Source organism: Puma concolor, chromosome B4 (assembly GCF_028749965.1).
Source record: "Puma concolor isolate L17-30 chromosome B4, mPumCon1.1.hap2, whole genome shotgun sequence".
In the NCBI taxonomy this organism is placed as follows: domain Eukaryota; kingdom Metazoa; phylum Chordata; class Mammalia; order Carnivora; family Felidae; genus Puma; species Puma concolor.
In genome coordinates, this window is record NC_141673.1 from 138,315,989 (window position 1) to 138,335,582 (window position 19,594).

Consider the following 19,594-nt stretch of genomic DNA (forward strand, 5'->3'; position numbering starts at 1 on the left):
GTCTCAGGTCTTTGTGATTTTCGTTTGTAGATCTTTATTTCCCGCGCATACGATGCTACAACTCACTTTGAGACAACTTGTGACGACATTAAAGACATCTATAAGAGGATGACCGGATCCGAGTTTGACTTCGAGGAAATGAAGCGCAAGAAGAATGACATCTACGGGGAAGACTAACGGCAGTGCAATTATCATCTCATTAGGACAGACTTACCTTTGGCAAATGACGCGTATCGTATGAAATCAATATTGTAAGGCCTGCTTTTGTAATCAAAACGGAGATTGCAGAGCACTGTACCAGTAAATATCCCTCCCCTTTCTAATATCATGTATTAACTCGTTTTCCTGGAGTGGCTATTCAGAATTGGCGGGTGACCACATTCTGTTCGGTTTAACCAGTACTGGCTTTTTTTTTCCCCTAGTGCAGCATCAGTTTTAAAAATCCCTCGTGATACTGATACAGAGCACTTGATACAGGATTTGTATCTTTTAATCAGCGCAGCCTTCTCAGGCGCGCTGCTGCCGCCCGAGAGCTGGATCGGTGGGTGGTGTGCCGTCTATCCTCTTGACATGGAGGATATTCGAGATGGAATGTTCCATAATTCGGGACGGCATCCCTGCGTTCTCCCTACACCTTCACATCTCCTATCAAGTATTACGACAGCGCCCATGGAACACGGCCCCAAGTTGGGGTTCTGTGGGCCTGAAATTCTAACACAACTCCGGACCGTGAGAGTCATCTTGGAGGAGGCCTGTGTGCGGTGTTTTAACAAGATTGAGAAGAGCAGAGGGGAAAGAAAGACCCCTATCGTGAAGCAGGTAAACGTAGAAGCTTCTTTTGTATCCCAGGTGTGGCTTCTTCGACGGACCAAAAGCTGCGACGCAGTATTGATTTGACAGAGCCTCCGCTTCAGTGGTGTCTTGTCTCAGAATGGCTCCAGGTGATTTCTGTACTGCAAATAAAGCCAAACTCTGGAAACCAGTTCTTTCTCGATTGGTCTGTCTGTGTCCCGACATTAAGAGCTAGTGAGGCTCGCCCCGGGTGCGCCCCAGCTGCTCACTCCCCTCGGTGTGGTTGCAGCAGATGGGGCCACGTGCAGATTTCGATGGCTAAACATATACCCGTCCTCTGGCTTCACTGTGAGTAGACCCCAAGTTGTGTTCTCGCCACATCCTCCTGAGGCACAGAATTGCCCCAGTCGAGAACCCCACCGCTTGGCCTACATGGTAAGATCATCTAAAGTCCCAGCGAGCCTTTCCTTGCCCGCCGGGCTAGAAGCACAGAGAACTGTATTTCCACATTTCTCACTCGACAGCCACGGAGCGCCTGTAATACTTAGGTGCCAGGCCAGTGGGTATGAGGATGAAAGAGGCGGTCTGGAAGGTCAGCAGGGCCGAGACTGACCCTGGGACTCGGTTAAGGGGAAAAGCAGTTTTAGAAAAGGGTTGTGGGAAGACTTTCCGGCAAGAGGGGGAGGGCTGGACGTTTGAAGGAGGAGATGAGAGGACAGCAGGCTCAGCTCACAGCAGGGGCTCAAGTGGACCAAGGAGGGTTACAGCCCCCTTCCTGGATTCTTCCCTGAGTGGGGGTGTTTCTAGGCGAGAAACTGCGTCAGACGCCCACCTTCCGACTCGGCGGGAGGGGCAGGAGGCAGAGGTCCCGTCCTGGAGTTCTGTGAGCCTTCTCTCGGGTCAGGGCTGTGGGGGCTGCACCGGCAGATGGAGGTCCTGTGGTAGGAGTGGAAGCGAAGTCCTACCTGTTAAATGGGCTACAAACTGCCAGAAGGTTCTCCACGGAAGGAATCGCAGAAACAGCTGAATGATTTTCAGTTGTCTTTATTAAAAAATGAAACAAATTGGTTAGAAAAACCTCTGTTCCAAATAGATACTATGTATCTCTACAAACTTTTTTGCTTGGTTTTGAGTTTAAAGATTACCCTAGAAATTATTACTAATACCATAAATAAATGATTTTCTTCCTCCGAGGGTTGACTTTGTAATGCGCTGTTTACAAAATCTAAGTGAAAAATGACAGTTCATAAATTTGTACCATTTAACTTCCTGTAGTGTTGCTAGAGTAACAGCAAATAAAACCAAGATTACAGCTTTTACAAGGGTGGCAAAACCTTTCAAACAGGCTGTAACATGCACTACATACGCCTTTTCGACACTGACATGCAAAAACAAAGCTATTGGTTAAAATAGACTTCTTTTTGCTACACCTAAGTAAACGTGTTTATAAAACTCTTTTTAACGTTGAGCTTAATAGCTTTGAAGGCGCTCCGTAAAAATGAAATAATTTAAAACGATATTTAATAGTATAACCCGAAGCTGGTAGACAGCTGCTGTCCCACTGTGAGTGAAGTCCCAAGATTTTAGAGCAGAGTGTGAAGAAATGAAGAACACTCCTATGTCGTAGAACATTGTTCAGATATGAGAAGGCTGTTCCGTGTATCTAAAAAGTTTCCAAAGTAAACGGAAAATACTAATTTGTTGGTGGCACCACTGGTGTTCTAGGCAAGCTGCAGCGGAGTCCCCTGCAGAAACACAAAATTGGTCATTCCGTCTTTATAAACAGAATAAGAAATGTTTTGTAAATAGGATGCTAAGAGGGACGTTATCTTCCGTCCTGGGAACGAGATGAACCGCAAGTGAAAATGTGTTCAGTCATTCAGATGAAACGGGGGACCCTGAAGTAGATGATCCTTCAAAAATTCTGACTTTAATGCCAAACCAACAGCAATCCCACCCCTAACACAGATTTAAAATTTACAGCACGATGTATACTAAAGAGCGGAGTTTTCAAACAACCGGTTTCCTCACAGACAGAATGTCCGTATCAGTCCTGTCCTGCTCACGAGGGAGAGTTCTGGAAAGTGTTCTTACCAATAGCTACTCTTAAACGGAGCTGCTATTTTTTGTATATTTTCAATAAAGTTATTTACATCTGTAACAAGGATGCCACTGTTTTCAAAGACTTCTCTGGAGATGGTAGGCTTTTCTGTAAAAAGAAAAAAAATACCTTTTTGGTGAAAAAGTCATTGATGTATACTTTTCAGGCATCAGAACCCCTTTTATTTAAAAAGCAAAACTTTTATGGAACGACTTGGTCCATGGGGAATGGGTCCAGGGAGGAAGGGGTATGAAGCTTTGGGAGCAGCCGGGGTGGGGGTGCCGAGCACCGCTGATACAGAAGGACTGTGGCCCTACCTAACGTTTCTAACGGCTCGGCGAACGTTCACCTAAAACTTGAGGTGCCCGCAGGCCACAGCTAGTAGACAAGCGGACCGGAGGGCCGCCAGACAGAGCCCACGGCGCCCCTCGGCCCGGCCTCCCGTGCGTTTAGGAGCACATACCAGGCAGGAAGGGGGGGTCCCGGCTGCCCCGTACAGTCCGTGTGCGCACAGATCCCGTACGGCATCCGATGACCACACCCGGACCCTTCCGGAGCTGGCAGAACGGACACGGGGAGTTTACCTGTCAGGAAGACCGCGAACCTGGCGTGGACGTGCTGAACTTGCAGGTTGAGCAGACATTTCAAATGTTCTGCTTTTGTTGGCGATCGAGAGTCACAATGGTGGTAATGAAGCAGTTCGATGAGATTCGCACTCTGATAGGATCTCAGTATTAAGTTCTTCTTACGTGCTATCGAATCCATTCTGCAACGTACACAGAAACGTTAACCAAATGTGGATTCCCTGGCAGCTTGCAGGAGGCTACTTTTTACCTTATCTGGATTTTCAGCTGTTTCGTTCCTTCACTACCTGCCTTCGCTATACTTTGACCTCTTATGTCAAAACACTCAAACCTCCGGGGATGCTCTTTGCCTTTTCTGTTCTTTTCCACCGGGCCCCTGGCTTCCTGGACGTCACCGTCCCGTCAGGTTCCCTCACGACCTGATAGGCTGGCTCTTTCCTCCCGTTAGCGTTCCGGGTGTCCGGGAAGCACGGGCCTCGCTCTGAGCAGGAGGGACGTCCACGCGCTCAGTTACTGCCACTTCCCAACGACGCTGCTTGGCGGGCCCTTTAGTCATTCCTAGCGGGCCCGGCGGCGCTTTGTCACAGCAGCGCTTCCAAAGCCGCTCTTCAGGCCCCGCACTGCTTGCCAAACACCGACGTCCTTACACTTAGGTAGCGGCGGGAATTTTCTTAATTTCTCACCTCTCTTAAAATCTTGTAACTACCTATCTTTTCTTCCTCTTTTAGTGGAAGGTGTCTGACTGTGAAACGTCCCTGTGTCTGCTCTCCCGCCCTGTAGCAGGGATGAACCCGATGCCCCGCTGGGCACCACACGGCGCACTTCTGTGACACCAGCTTTTGTGTGTACGCTCCTGTAGAAGTCGGTCACGTTCGCCTAGAGATGGATGGGAGGCTGCTTTTGTAGTTTCTGATAATCACGTGGCTATAAACGTTCTTTGGGGAAACTGCAGTTTTTAACGCCTAGGTTTTTTGGGTTTTAGATTAAGATGAGTTCCTCTGAAGGCCACAGGACGTGGGGAGTTTTCTGACGAGTTCCCACTGCGCCTGCTCCATGTGAGGCGGGTGCCCTCTGAAGAGGACAGCGCCAGCAGCAAGGGGTCCGTTTAACCCAAAGTCCCATGAACGGGAAATAAGCTTATTCGTGCCAGCTGACCAGGGGTGAGGTGGTAACCTCGGAACTCCTTTTCGCACTTGAATCTTTCCTCTGAAGTGCCCGCTCACCACCTCCTCGGGATCTCCTGGCCACGGCCTCTGCACTCACCAGGTCCTTGGAGCCCTGCACCCTTTCCATGATATCGTGGGCTCGGGTCCGCTTGCACCCCCTGGCTCATTTGCCCTCCTGCACTTGTTCCTAGGTACGAGCCTCTCCCGGAACCCTGCTCGGGGCCGCCTGCGTCCCTTTCAAGATCTCCGGCGTGTGTGGTTTTGCACCTACGTTTGTCCTCCTCGGGAGGGCGTGGTGCGGGGAGACATGGTCATCTTACAGATGGACATTCCGGGCTCGAAGCCCAGCTTCACAACTTCTTGTCTGAGCTGGATCAGCTCTGTCTAAGCCCTGTGCTTCCACTATGCCACTGAAGCAGGTCCTCGCCGTCAGCAGCCTCGGAAGCTGGTCCGGGACGCCGCCAAAAATGCCCGTCAGCGCCCCCGCAGGTCCTCGACCGGGGCTTGTGGGGCCTCCTCCCAGCTCCCCGCGCCAGACCCTGTTGGCTCCTGCCTCCCTGAGCGCGGAGGCTCCGCAGGCCCCAGGGCTCAGCAGCTGTACATCTGAAACAAGACCTGTTTCTGGTCTTGTTTGGGGTAAAATTTAACTGAGGATACGTCCTGCTCTCAATTTTTTCCATCCTCGTGACCGTGGAAACAACACACGAATCAACACCGGACAAAGCACCATGGCGGCAAGCCCACGGCTCACTCTCCGTCCCCTCCGTTCACGGTGGCGGAACCTGAACTTCGCTACCCGCACCTTCCGGACTCGCGCACCTGACCCCCTGCCGGCCGAGCGCACACACACAGTGTGGGCCCCAAACTCTGGGCGGTGGCCCCGACCCCGCTGCCTACCCCAAAAGCCCGGCCCCAGAAACCAAATCTCAACCCCCAGCGGAGCTGAAGGTGGCGCCTGGACGTGCAGGTGGCCGCCCCCGCCCCCCACCCCCGCGCGCAGACCTCACCTGACGTCTTCCTTCAGCTGCTTATTCTCCCTGTGGTGAAGCAGCCACTTCCATCTCCCGTTTCCGTTCAGCTTCTCCAGGGTTTTGACCACGTCCTTCAGCTGAACTACACAGTGGAACACAAGAGGCCTTGTCGGCTCCCGGCTCGTGCGGTCGGAGCCCGGCGACGGTTCCCGGTGGGAACCGAGGTCCCGGGCCTCAGCGCACATGCCTCCCCCGCACGGCTAGGACGCGGCGACCTGCGGTCCCCTCGGCCGTGGCGGGAGCGCCTGGACCGCCACGCGGACGCGGCACGGACACACGGAACAAGCGGGAGCGCCCGCTGCGCCAGAGGAAGACAGGTGCCCGGGCGGAAGTCATGCCTGTTGCAGGTAACCCCCTCCCGCCTTCTGGCCCACGAAGGGCACCTACGGCAAGTTCTCTGGGCCGTCAGCTTGGGCAGGTTCAGACGAGACCTCAAAGCCGGCTGCCGCCCTCACCTCCCTCCACGTCCGGCCCGTGCCCAGAGGGAAGGGAATTGTGAGTGTTCGGCACATACTCAAGAAGGCTTTTGGGAGCCATTTGTTGACTTCCAGAACATCAACAACACGGCAGGGGTGATGGCAACGGGAGCGGGGGGTGCGGACGGGGCCAGTGTAGGGACAGTTACGGCAAGAGTCCACGGTGAACGGCTCCGCGGCAGCACTGACAGGAAGGGACCGAGAAGCGGGGCTGGCGGTCCCATCACCAGTCAGCACCAGGAGGCGGAGAGCACGCGGGCTGGGGAGGAGGATGCCAGCGATCCCCAGGGAGGTGCGAGTGCTCAGCACGCGGCATAAACTCAGGCCTCTGAAGGTGGCGACTGAGACTGAGTTGTTACTTTCTTTTGGATGAAATCATACTCGGGTCACTGGGTGAAGAGAAACCGATTTGACTGTCCTTTAATGAAAGAAGAGAGGAAAATACAAGACCAACCTAATGTCAGAGTTTCCAGGATCTTGTCATCTGAGACCACAAAGCCTCCGGCGTGGAAGAGCTCCTGGTAGGTGCACTCGGGGACGTCTTCAGGGCCGTCCACGCCAGCGAACACGACACCGGGGAAGTGCTTCAGCCTCAGCAAACAGGGAATCTAGCAAACACAGACGCATCCCGGGAAAGAGGTCTGTCAGGTCGCTTTCGGCACTTTTATCCCAGGGTTTCGAGGTTCGGGGACAGCTGGAAAGAACTTCGCCTGGACCACCGACCGGGAATCCTGCAAAGCCCTGTCCAACAGTAGGAGCGCCCCTCACAAGCAGTCCTGACTCCGTTCACCATCCACGCCGCACACTCGCTCCGGCCCGTCCCCTTCTAACTCCAAAGGCCGGGGACGGTGACGGAGGGAAGGCGCAGCGGAGGTCTGGACACCCGTCCAGTAGTGAAGCAGGCGACAGGCTCGCACCGTCGCTCCTCTCTCTCCGGCTCCCCGGGCCTCCTGCCCGGCAGGGCTCGATTCCCACCCCCGAGCGCAGTTCTTGGGACAGGCAATTACTCTGATGCAAATAACGGGTAAGTATCATAGCAAAGAGGTAAGAACACTTTCACAAGTCCTTCCGAAGGGAGATTTACTGCTGCCAGGCACTGAGAGACACAGGTTCGTATCTCAGCTGAGAAAGTGTCCCGATACCTCCCTTTCCGTGGTTCTGCCCCCGCTACTATGAAAGTCTCAACTCAGACGCGACGTGCCAGAAACGCCCCGGTAAGTATACGGTCCGAGGGTGCACCCTCGACCCCCGTCGGCTTCCCACTTGGATGCAGTGGGAAAGTTCACTTCTGCCCTGAGAAGCGATGATGGGTCTGGTCATTTGGAAGACAACATAAAATGCCCAGAACACACACTCTGTAAGAAAAGATCACCACACGTACTTGATGCAGATGCGATGCTATGTCTTCGTTTCTGATGACGACCACCAGTGTATCGTTCTCTCTGGGAAAAGCTTGACAGAAATGCTGCGGTTCCATTTCTGTATGGCCTCCTTTCCTCAGAAGGGCCTGAAAGATTTACAAGGAACCGTTACAATAAAAAAGGGTATTTGCACAGAATTACTTCTACAGTTCACTGAACATCAGAAAGCACATCCTATTTACTAACCTGCATCCCAACAAGGCAACAGAAACGGTAGTTTGTCTTCTAAAGGAGCTTCTGCGTCTAAAACATGGCTTGTGGGTGTCACTAACTGGACTCAAAAGTTTCTTGTGTTGTTTCAAATTTTTTTTGGTGATGGCGGGAGAGGGAGGGAGAGAATCTTAAGCAGGTTCTACATTCAGCATGCAGCCCGACGAGGGGCTCGATCCCACAACCTTGGGATCATGACCTGAGCCAGAATCAAGAAAGAGCTGCATGGTCCACCGACTGAGCCATCCAGGCACCCCACAAACCCATTTCAAAGGCAAAGCACTTTATAGTAAACCTTTCGTGGTCCACAGTCTGATCAGCATCAGACTGATATACACGCCTAGGACTCTCACCCACCCTGAGACGATTACCTGGTGGCACGCAGACGCTCACTCTAAAAATGCCACCTCCAGTCAAAACGTTTCCAGAACTTTGGGAAATAATACTCCTGACTTGTAAGCATCACTTGGACTGCCGTTCACAGCTGTGGAGGGAGCCCTGGGTGCGGCAGGTGTTGGTGAGCATGGGGGAGGGGGGTGGGGTAAGTGGGCTGAACCTCAGGTCACCAGGCCACCGCCTTCCTGTCAGACACTACGGTCACAGGCCTAACGGCAGGGTAAGTCCGTGTCATTAAAGGGAACTCCTTCACCCTGTTCTCCTTGTGATGCTGACACGGCTTCTGTCTGAAGGGTTCTAGAGGCTTCCACCGCACCCCAGGAACCTGGTGTCTGACCATCTCTGGTTCTGTCCTTTGTAAAAAATACAGTATCAATCAGCCCTAGACCATTTTGATTCTTCACTCAAAATGCACAGCGATGTATTTTGAAAGAAACTCCTGCAGATGAGACTTCTTTTCAGAGAGCCCACTAAAACATCTAAATATAAATCTTTAGCTCTTATTTTACTAATAAACCACTTGAACGAATACATTTTCTGAGATGTTCAACATTTTCATCGCATCCTGTGGCATTCTCAGCTACTCTGTCGCGCACTCTGTTCAACAACAAAGGGCCTCCCAGATGTTCCTCATCTTACAAATAAACGGGGCCTGACACCCATCACTACTGAGTGCCCCAGGACTCTCCAGGGCAGAAAAATAGTCTGGGGTAGTTTTCTCAGTTTTCAGAAACATTTTGCTCTGGATTATCTTTTTAAATTTTTTTTTTTTTTTTTTTTTTTTTTATTTTTGGGACAGAGAGAGACAGAGCATGAATGGGGGAGGGGCAGAGAGAGAGAGGGAGACACAGAATCGGAAACAGGCTCCAGGCTCTGAGCCATTGGCCCAGAGCCCGACGCGGGGCTCGAACTCACGGACCGCGAGATCGTGACCTGGCTGAAGTCGGACGCTTAACCGACTGCGCCACCCAGGCGCCCCCCTTTTTAAATTTTTAAAAATGTTTACTGATTTTTGAGAGAGAGAGAGAGAGAGAGAGAGAGCGAGCATGAGTGGGGGAGGGGCAGACAGAGAGGGAGACACGGAATCTGAAGCAGGCTCCAGGCTCCGAGCTGTCAGCACAGAACCCAACGTGGGGCTCGCACTCACGAACCATGAGATCATGACTGGAGTCAAAGTTGGACACTTAACTAACTGAGCCACCCAGGCACCCCTTTCAAAAAATTTTTTTAAGTTTATTTTAAAAAAAAACTTAAAAAAAAAAAGTTTATTTTTGAGAGAAAGGGGGTGGGGGAGGGGCAGAGAGAGAGGGAGGACAGAATCCGAAGCAGGCTCTAGGCTCCGAGCTGTCAGCACAGAGCCCGACGCGGGGCTCAAACCCACAAACCATGAGATCATGACCTGAGCTGAAGTCGGTCGCTTAACCGACTGAGCCACCTGGGCACCCCAAGTTTATTTTGAGAGAGAATGAGAACCAGCAGGGGAGGGGCAGAGAGGGGGGGGGAACAGGGGATCTGAAGCAGGCTCCGTGCTGGCAACGGAGAGCCTGCTGCAGGGCTTGAACCCACAAAGTGTGAGATCATGACCTGAGCTGAGTCAGATGCTTAACCTACTGAGCCAGCCAGGCACCCCTAGAGTACCTTGGTAATACTTTATTCTCAAGTTTATTTTATAATGTGTCCACCTTCTCCCTGGAAGGTTAGTTTTGCCTTTGCACAAAATTTGTTATTCTCTGTTGTAAACAGGGGTCACATGAAAAAATATCAGCAAACAAAACATTTACTGTTTAAACAAGCAGGAAGGTTTCCTTCCTTTTGCTGGAAGGAAACCGACCCTGGCTATGATTTCTCTCCTGTGTGAAAACCTGTGCTCTGTCAAGGGTGTGAATGGCACTGTTGCTCTTGAGATGATGGAAGCAAAAAGAAATCAGGTATTTTGCTCACTGTGGGACACGGTTGTGACACCACTTGAGTCGATCCCTGACTTATTTCAGCACACGTCAAGGTACAGCATATAGAATCTGCCCAAAACAAAATTAACTTCATTCAAGGTATACAACAATTTTTAGGTTACTTTTAGAGGCCAGGCACCTTCAAAGAGTCTGCAAGCCCGTGTAAAGCTTCATTTTTTTCAACTACACTGCTTACCAAAGCAGTGGAAATTAGAACAAAGACATTGGCGGAAGGGGCTGGGGAAACCAATCTGGCAACCGCTTACCAAGAAACCTTGGAAAAGGATCCTTGATGGCCAAAAAAAAAAAAGTTTGCATTTAACTAAACGAAAGTCATGTAAAAGGTCCGAGCTGGAAGGCACCAGCCATCTCAGAGAAGAACTCGTCTCCCTCTAGCCTCCCACTGAGGCCTGCCGTCCAGCTCGCCTCCAGGCCTCCCCGCTGTGGCAGAAATCTCTCTGAAATGCAGACACGACGTTATTTATCTTAAGAAACAGTGTCACTGCCTCCCAGTGACCTCGGTGTTCAGTGCCCTCGCGGGGCCTCCGTGAGGCCCTTCCTTCCCGACCCGGCTGTGTCCACACCTCCAGACTCGCTCCAGATGGGAAATGCGACAGCCCTGTGCCACCAGCTTCCCGTTGGCCCAGGGAGAACGGGGCAACTGGGGAGCCACCAGCATTTCAGTCCCCGCGGGGCCTCGTCCCTTGGAGGACCGCCAGGACGGCCGCACAGGTTTGATGTTACTTTGTGATTCACCATGCATGGGGCTTACCAGGTGACACCACGTGACAGGCATCCCGGACACCCTGAAGTGCTGACCTGAGCGACCCGAAACAAATCCGGTCAATGAACCAAACACTCATCAGTCCAGCTGCCCGCACCACGTACACGAGGCCGGTGTCGCTTCCTTAAGGAAAAGGTCCTGACCCTCTCGACTAGGCTGACTCCTTGGAACATCGTCAGAGCACCTGTGCCATCCGGGGGCCGTCGTGTTGGCAACATTCCCCCTCCGCTCACACACTGGGATTCTAGGATACACACTGAGGACCGCCGTCCTCCGAACGGGCTCCCGCTCCTGTGTGAGGGCCGAGGGCCAGTGCCGGTCAGTGCCCCAGGCAGTGAGGACGGGGCCGGACGTCCAGGGGCGAGCTGTGGGCCGGGAGTGCGACTGCAGGCGGGGTGATGGGAGCCAGCTCCCTGCCACACGGGGACAGCTGCGACTCTGGCAATGGTGGCAGGGATGAGCCGGGGCTGGGGGGGAGGCTGCAGCTTTTACACACAGACATGCGCGCTTCTTGGCTCCGCTGAGAAGGCCTGGAAGCGGAGATACCCAGTGGCGCCGAGCTCACCCAGTGCCCAGATGCTGATCCCGAATGCTACTCTTCACTCGGAATCCTGCTCCCTGGAGGAATGGCGGACTTCAAGGCTGCGGGGGCGGGGGGTGGGCAAAGAATCTGTGAGATAACCTGCAACATCAAGTTGTGCCACAAAGGAAGAAGGGCTCCAAGGACACCGAAGCCAGCTTAAAAGGACTGGGTCCCACTGGCTGGGTCTGGGACAATCTGAGCACTACTGTAAATAATGAAAGACTGAAATAAATACTGTTCAAATGTCCACACTACCAAAGCCATCTACACGTTTAACGCGATCCGTATCAAAATAGCAACAGCATTTTTCATAGAACTAGAATAAATAATCCTAAAATCTGTATGGAACCACAAAAGGCCTCTGATAGCCAAAGAATCTTGAAAAAGAAAAACAAACCTGGAAGCATCACAATTCTGTATTTCAAGTTATGTTACAAAACAGCAGAAATTAAAACAGTATGGTATTGGCATAAAAAGAGAACAGAAAACCCAGAAATGAACCCACAATCATATGGTCCATTAATCTTTGACAAAGCAGGAACAAATATTCAATGGAAAAAAGTCTCTTCAACAAATGGTGTTGGGAAAACTGGACCACTTTCTTACACCATACACAAAATTTAACCCCAAATGGATTAAAGATGTAAATGTGGGACCTGAAACCATAAAGCTGCAGAGAGCAATAATCTGAGAATGGCAACTCCTCTCTAGATAGGTCTCCTCAGGCACGGGAGACAAAAGCAAAAATGAACTATTGAGACCTCATCAAGATAAAAAGCTTCTGGGGGACCTGGGTGGCTCAGTCTGTTGACCCTCTGACTCTTAATTTTGGCTCAGGTCATGATCCCAGAGTTGTGGGATCAGGCCCCACACATCAGGCTCTGTGCTAGGGTAGAGCCTGCCTAAGATTCTCTCTCTCTCATTCTCTCTCTCTCCCCCACCCCCCACTCATGCTCTTTCTAAAATAAAAAAAAATTAAAACATTAAAAAAAAGATAAACAGCTTCTGCACAGTGAAGGAAACAGAACTAAATGGCAGTTACGGAATGGAAGAAGATATCTCCAAATGACGTATCTGATAAAGAGTTACTATCCAAAACATATAAAGAACTTCTAAAACTCAATACTCAGAAGCCAAATAAACCAATTAAAAATGGGCAGAAGACGTGAACAGACATTCTGCCAAAGACAACATCCAGATGGCCAAAAGACATAAGATGCTCGGCATCACCCATCACAGGGAAATGCAAACCACAACCACACTGAGGTATCACCTCACACCTGTCAAAATGGCTAGTATCTAAATGACAAGTGCTGACAAGGAAGTGGAGAAAGGGGAACCCTCTTGCACTGTGGGTGGGAGTGCGGACTGGTGCAGCCTCTGGGGAAAACAATGTAGAGGTTCCTCAAAAAATTAAAAATAGATTTCATACCATATGCTCCGGTAATCCACTAGTGGGTTATTTACCCCTCAGATACAAAAGCATTAATCCAAAGGGATACACACACCCTTATGTTTACTGCAGCCTTATGCACAACAGCCAAACTATGGAAGCAGCCTAAGTGTCCGTCCATGAATAGATGAACGGATAAAGATGGTGTGCGTGTGCGTGTATACACAGGGATATTACTCAGCCATAAAAAAGAATGAAATCTTGCCATTTGCAGTGATGTGGATGGAGCCAGAGAGTAGGATGTTAAGTGAAATAGGTCAGTTAGAGAAAGACAAGTATCATAGGCTCTTACTCATATGTGGAATTTAAGAAACAAACAAGCAAAAGGGCGCCTGGGTGGCTCAGTCAGTTGAGCGTCCGACTTGGGCTCAGGTCATGTTCTCCTGGTTCATGGGTTCGAGCCCTGTGTCGGGCTCTGTGCTGACAGCTCAGAGCCTGGAGCCTGCTTCGAATTCTGTGTCTCCCTCTCTCTGTCCCTCCCCACTCGTGCTCTAAACAAACATTAAACAAATAATAATAATTAAAAAAAACACCACCAAAAACCTCCCAAACCAAAAGAGATCCCCATCAACTATCCACGCTAATGGAGGAACACAGGTATTATTACTTTCTTGTTAAGTCCGAATCTTCCCTTTGGAATACGTCTGTGCTCGCATCTGAACAGGAATAGTATTTTTGGTGTGAAAATTTGGGTGGTAGCTTTTTGGTGTGAAAATCAGTCACCGCACTAACATGGAACGTGATGGAATGTTCAGATGGAGTATGAGTGGCAGATGCAGTGAAGACTGAGCAGTGAGACTTAAAGCCTCTCCGTGTCCTGATTTCTTTCCGAAGGCAAGGACGCTACTTTTATCACCTCCAAAATGAAGTTAGGTGGCAAACAGAAGAATACACACCCCAAGACGGAGCGGGCACCTTACCTTCGTCCTCACAAGGAATGACTGGTCTTCGGTCTCAACGAGGTAGAACAGGAAGGGACTCTTGCAGGCCTCTTTCACCACGTTCTTCAGTTTGACGTGCAAGCTGGTGCACAGGTCTGTGATCATGTCCTCGTAGGAGGCTGCCCGCGGGAGAGAGGAGTACAGCTCTGGAGAGGCGGCTTCTCCAGGAGCCGCACTTGACTCTTTCTCTGGGAAAATGACCGGGTTGCTATTCATCATCACCTTGTTGAATTCAGCATATTCGTTGAGAATAAGCGAAATATCACTCCGGGATTCTTTCAAAGTCGTGTTGTATTTCAGTTTGTTGAGGTGGAATGAAACGGTGTGATTTCTTTCAGAGTTTGTAAGATGATTTCTACCGTGACCACACCTCTCCTTCCAGAAGCAGGAACTGTCCGAACCGCCGAGCATCTGGCCTCTCCTATGCAGACTCTGCTGTCTGGGGTCCGAGAGAACCACTGTTACCATGAGGGGACTTCTGCTCCGGGACGCAGGGCGCAGAGCCGGGGCCTCGGATAGTTTTGTCAGAGGGGGAGCTCCCGCAGCGATCTGGAGAGGGGGCTCCTTTGGAAAGACACTGGCAGAAGAGGCAGAATGCCGAGAATCTCCGTTCTTTACAATCTGTTTTAGCTTATGTGCAAAACGCAGATACTCCAGATCCAAAGTGTTCTGGGTGAGGTCATCTGCCACCTGCCAAGTATTTGTCCAGGAGCTGAGCAAACCACGTTTTGCCATGAAACCAGGGCACCTCTTCAGGCTGTGCAAAGCTCTCGTGGTCTCTTTGAGCTCTTTAGTTATGGTGAAATTAGCATAAGTCCTGAGGATGCCACGGAGGTCTCGGATCTGGACGTAAGATGGCACACACCGGTCTTCCTTCTTGAGTCCACAGAGCCAGTGTCTGGGAGGAAGGCCTGTTTCCAACCCTGAGGACTGCTTGCAGTAGCCCCACTCTTCATTATCACTATTATTTGGGCTCAGGAAAGAGTCATAATCATCTTTTGGAGCATCTTCCTTCTTGGTTTGACTACATCGCACAGAGCAGGAACCCTCCACCACTGATTGGGGATTTCTACACCCACCACAAGAGTCTTGATCGGACTCTCCAGAAAGTGGCTCGTAATGGATGTCAGAATTCACACCAAGGTCCATGTCTCTGCTCAGGGTCCCCGAGTCTTCCTTGGCTCTGAGCCCCTCACCAGGACCCTTATTTGCCGTCTGTTCTTCAGAGACTCCACAGATAAGAGGGGTGTGAGACTGGGGAACAAAGGAAGCACAAGGCTCTCTACTGCTATTTTCACTGGTGACTGCTGTACCTTGGTAAGAATCAGCATGTAAATACGTGGGGGAAAGCCCAGCCTTCAACACATCTTTTGTTTCACACACTGACCCGTCTTGCAGCACATGGATTGTTTTTTGCTTATCTTCTGGAGATGTGATGTGCAACTGAGAATCAACACCTCCTAGATCTATGGCTTTTTCGTGGAACTTGGCCTCAGTGTCACTATTCTTAAGCAAACTGGCCATTCTGACTACGGCTATTTCCTGAGTTTGAAAGCCCGTCTCTGCGTTCGTGGCTGTTGAACAATGGGGGAAGGCAGCAGCGCCATGTGAACGAAAGGCAAGTCTGGGGAGCCCCGAGTGCCTGCGTGTCTGTGTGGCGTCAGCTCCGCCAACGGAGCCGGAGCTCAAGGACTTGGCTTGGACGTAAATGCCTTCATTCGTCTTCAAATCACTGCTGAAGAGATTCTTCTCGATGCTTTTGGGGCCAATCTCCTGTTTCAGTGACACATTTGCTATAGCACTTGGTGCAGCTGTAGAAACAAATGTGTCAGCCAGAGACTTATTTTCAATCATCTTTCTAGGGCTAAATGGAGACTCCCAGGTCTCCAAGACCAGATGATTTAAGTCTGAATTCCTGTTCTGTATGCTAAGTGGCTGCAGTGGAATTCCTGATGTTACCAATTTTTCTAGAGAAAGCTTGAAGTCATCTCCATATTGGGCAGCTGAGGCAGGCTGGCTCAAGCCCGTATCACAGGACGGCACCTTTTCTGAGAAAGAGGAACCCTCGCTATGCTCCCTCGGGACAACTTCCTCGGTTGCTCTACTAGGAAGGCTCAAACAGCCATCTTTTCTTCCTGGGTGAGGCAGCCCAGCAGAAAGCCACGTCTCGTGTACTCCAGGTACGCTGTCTCGTTCCCCTGGACAGGTAGGACTGACAAAAGAGCCTTCTTTCTCCGTGATGGCCGAATCTACTGACTCGACCTGGGAGAATCGGTCACTTTTCTCACAGTGTGTATCAGCAAGTTTTAAACTACACAGAGACACAGCCTGACATAGTTGTGTTCCTTCGACTGGCACTTGGGGGTCAGGACTAGAAGCTGGTGACACTTCTTCAATTAAAGAACTGAAGGGAAAGTCTGAGGTGACATTAACCTCCTCTGCAATCTCAAGGGCACAAGTTTCTTTAGAAAGTATTAAGGTGACTGTTTGTAAATTATCACCTTTTCTCTCGTTTTCTAATGATTTCTCTGACACCGCAGGATACGTGGATGTACAGTTAGCAGAATTCGCTTTTCTGTTTTCTATGAGAGTCACCTCTTCTGGCTTGATTATTTCGTCAGTCACGTCAGGAAGTTCTACATTTGATGCCGAGGCCTCCTGCTGCAGCTCCAGTCTGCCAGCCGGCACTTCTTCTCTGGGGCTGGTTGGTGGTGATATCGTGAGCGTGAGGTCTATGTCGGAATCCTCCTCTGAGAACTCCAGGCTGGCCTCCTCTCTATTCAGAGAGAGTCTGGTTGGTTGGGTAAATGCTGAATTCAAAGACTCAAAACTCCTATTTTCACTCTGGAGACCGCTCTTGTCATCGGTCAGTCCTGAGGAGCTATCGGCTGTATTACCCATTGATGGCATGTAGTCATGTGAATAACCTTTTTCCAAAGTGGCAGAGGCTGGTGCCAGGACCACCTCTTCAACCTGCGACGGCTCAACGACCTCTTCCGAAGATATGCCAAAGAGACTTGGAGTCTGCAGAAAAAATTCTTGAGAGAGTTTCATTTCTTCTTTGGGTAACGAAAAATTAGAACTTTTAACTAACGATAATGCCTCCGCCACCACTGAATTATCAGATGGTGACGATGAGCCTGGAACAGGAATCTCTTTCTGTAGCGAACACACTTCTTCGGCAAGTGTCTCTCTACTGACGGAGGAGGCACACAGGTGCTTAGTGCCTTTTTGTCTGGACGTTGCTAGAGAGGGAACGTCCCTAAGGCCTTGTGTTTGTGCTTTTTCAAATGCAGACACGGGATGTCTAAGACTTGTAGCAGGTGGTACCTGTTTAATCGACTCCATAGTAAAGGCCATAGGTTCGTGGGTTCTATTTACAACTTCTGTCTGTACTGGTACATAGTTATTTTTTTCAAAAGTGAACGTAACTGGTTCCAGATTAATCATCACATACTCTGTATCATCCTTCCTCTCCAATGAAGGCTGGCGTTCTTGGTTTACGGGGCTTCTGTGCTGGACATGGCCCTGTAAGGTACCTGTTTTTGTCTGCACTGTTGCATGAAAAATATCAGCTTTGCTTTCCAGGGTGCTGTATGCAGACTTCTGACAAATCACTGACTGACTGCTGATCCCATCGTAAGTCTTGGTGAGTGCGGTTTGCGTGACAGTATCGTCAGAAGTCACTCTTGTGCTATCAGGTGGCTCAAAGGCTTTATCTTCACCAGGAATAGGAGGCCCATTAGTTTGGGTACTTCCAATACCAGAAAGCACAAGATTAGAAGTCTCTAGGTTATCTGATGAATCTTCTTTGGCTTTTTCCCCAATTACCTAAAATGACAAAAACAAACACAAAAAAACCCCAAGAATCAAATAGATGGTTTTACATTTGCATGTGGTGAAGAAGGAAATGATAGAGGATCCATTCCAGTTTGTTCTTTTGGATCTTCTACTCTTTCACAATAGCAGAGGGTAGAGACCAAGCAAACCACTCTCTTCTTAGGTAGACTCTTCTTAGGGAGACTTACCACAGCCCCAAACAGGATTTTTTCTTTAAATATACACACCAATATATACACACCAACTGTAAAGCAGGGGCAGAGTAGCCAAGAAGATGTTGGAAAAAAAAAATCTCTGAATATATGCTATAGAAATTGTCAGGCATCATTAAATTTAATGCTCTTTCTACCTCTAAATAGTCTATTTCATGTTTCCAAAAAAAAAAAAAAAAATCCTAGAATTAGTAATGATGATAGCTGATTACAGATTACCACAACAAAAAATACTTTACTAGGTAGTAATCTAACTCTTCCTAAGTTTATAGTCTCATTCTAAGGTAGAGATTCTATTTTTTTTTTAGAAATTTTTAAAAAGTTTATTATTTACTTAGAGAGAGCACGCACGAGTGAGCAGGGGAGGGGCAGAAAGTGAGAGAATCCCAAGCAGTCTCTGTGCTGAAGCATGGAGCCTGAAGCATGGTTTGATCTCATGAGCCAGGAGATCATGACTTGAGCTGAAATCCAGAGTCAGACACTTGCGGATGGAACTAGAGGGGATAATGCTAAGTGAAATTAGTCAGAGAAAGACAAATATCATACGATTTCACTCATATGTGGAATTTAAGATATAAAACAGATGAATAAAGGGAACGGAAGCAAAAATATAAAAACAAGGAGGGGGACAAAACATAAGAGACTCTTATATACAGAGAACAAACAGAATTGCTTGAAGGGTTGGGGTCGAGGGACGGGCTAAGTGGGGAAGGGGCATTAAGGAAGACACTTGTGGGGATGAGCACTGGGTGTTATACACAGGGGATGAATCACTGGAATCTACTCCTGAAATAATTATTGCACTGTATGCTAAGTAACTTGGATGTAAATTAAAAAATAAAAATAAATAAAATTAAAAAAGAGCCAGATGCTTCCTCTCTCTCTCTAAATAAATAAATAAACTTAGAAAGGGGGGTGGGCATCAGGGGGGCTCAGTCGGTTAAGCATTCAACTCTTGACTTGGGCTGAGGTCGTGATCTCATGGTTTTTTGAGTTCGAGCCCCATGTTGGGCTCTGTGCTGACAGTGTGGAGCCTGCTTTGGATTATCTCCTCTCTCTGCCCCTCCCTGCTCTCAAAATAAATAAATATGCTTTAAAAAAAAAAAAAAAAAAGAGACGCTTAACCAACTGAGCCACCCAGGCACACCCTAAGTAGAGATTCTTAACTGGATTTTATCTATCTCCTCGAGAATCAGATGAAATTTATAAAACCCATCCTTAGAAAAAACTCCACACACGTGCATATGTATGTATGCATACACACGTAAACACACACATGTACATACACACACGCACACAGAATGTGACAAGTATCTAGATGTCTAGCTTTGAATCAAGGCTTAACAATTTACTGTGTGACTTCAGGCAACTGGCACACTTCTCTGTGCCTTAGTTTCCTCGTCTATAAGATGGGGTGGAGTGGTCTTTATCTCACTGGGCTGCATGAAAACTGAGTTGATGTGAGCAAAAGGCTTAGACTGCTACGGGGCTCACAGCCATTTTGATGATACCAGCATCTGGAGACACAGGCTGAGTCTCCCTGGAGGCACAAATCCCAAGTAACCCCTGATACGGACACGCTGTCTACTCAGTGTTAAAACAGGCACTGTAGGTGCCCAAATGCATGCAAAATTATTCTGGAATAGACCAAGCTG

At 49.4% G+C, this 19,594-nt stretch overlaps 2 protein-coding genes across 9 annotated transcripts in view; one reads left to right on the top strand and one right to left on the bottom strand.

The window, feature by feature from the left end:
* Nucleotides 1–982, top strand: part of GDI2 (GDP dissociation inhibitor 2) — a 33,714-nt gene extending 32,732 nt beyond the window's left edge. The window contains exon 11 of the mRNA XM_086715042.1: nucleotides 31–982. Coding sequence (XP_086571168.1) covers nucleotides 31–177 — 147 coding nt within the window. The 3' untranslated portion in view covers nucleotides 178–982. The remainder of the gene's footprint in view (nucleotides 1–30) is intronic.
* Nucleotides 983–1,820: 838 nt separating this feature from the next.
* Nucleotides 1,821–19,594, bottom strand: part of TASOR2 (transcription activation suppressor family member 2) — an 82,040-nt gene continuing 64,266 nt past the window's right edge. For 7 of the 8 annotated variants that reach the window (XM_086715038.1, XM_086715041.1, XM_086715034.1 and 4 more), the window contains 6 exons: nucleotides 13,867–17,718; nucleotides 7,532–7,657; nucleotides 6,605–6,758; nucleotides 5,651–5,756; nucleotides 3,478–3,659; nucleotides 1,821–3,001 (listed from right to left, as the gene is read on the bottom strand). In XM_086715038.1, the coding sequence (XP_086571164.1) occupies nucleotides 2,883–3,001; nucleotides 3,478–3,659; nucleotides 5,651–5,756; nucleotides 6,605–6,758; nucleotides 7,532–7,657; nucleotides 13,867–17,718 (4,539 nt within the window). In that variant the 3' untranslated portion in view covers nucleotides 1,821–2,882. The remainder of the gene's footprint in view (nucleotides 3,002–3,477; nucleotides 3,660–5,650; nucleotides 5,757–6,604; nucleotides 6,759–7,531; nucleotides 7,658–13,866; nucleotides 17,719–19,594) is intronic. The other variant, XM_086715037.1, reaches the window with a different exon arrangement.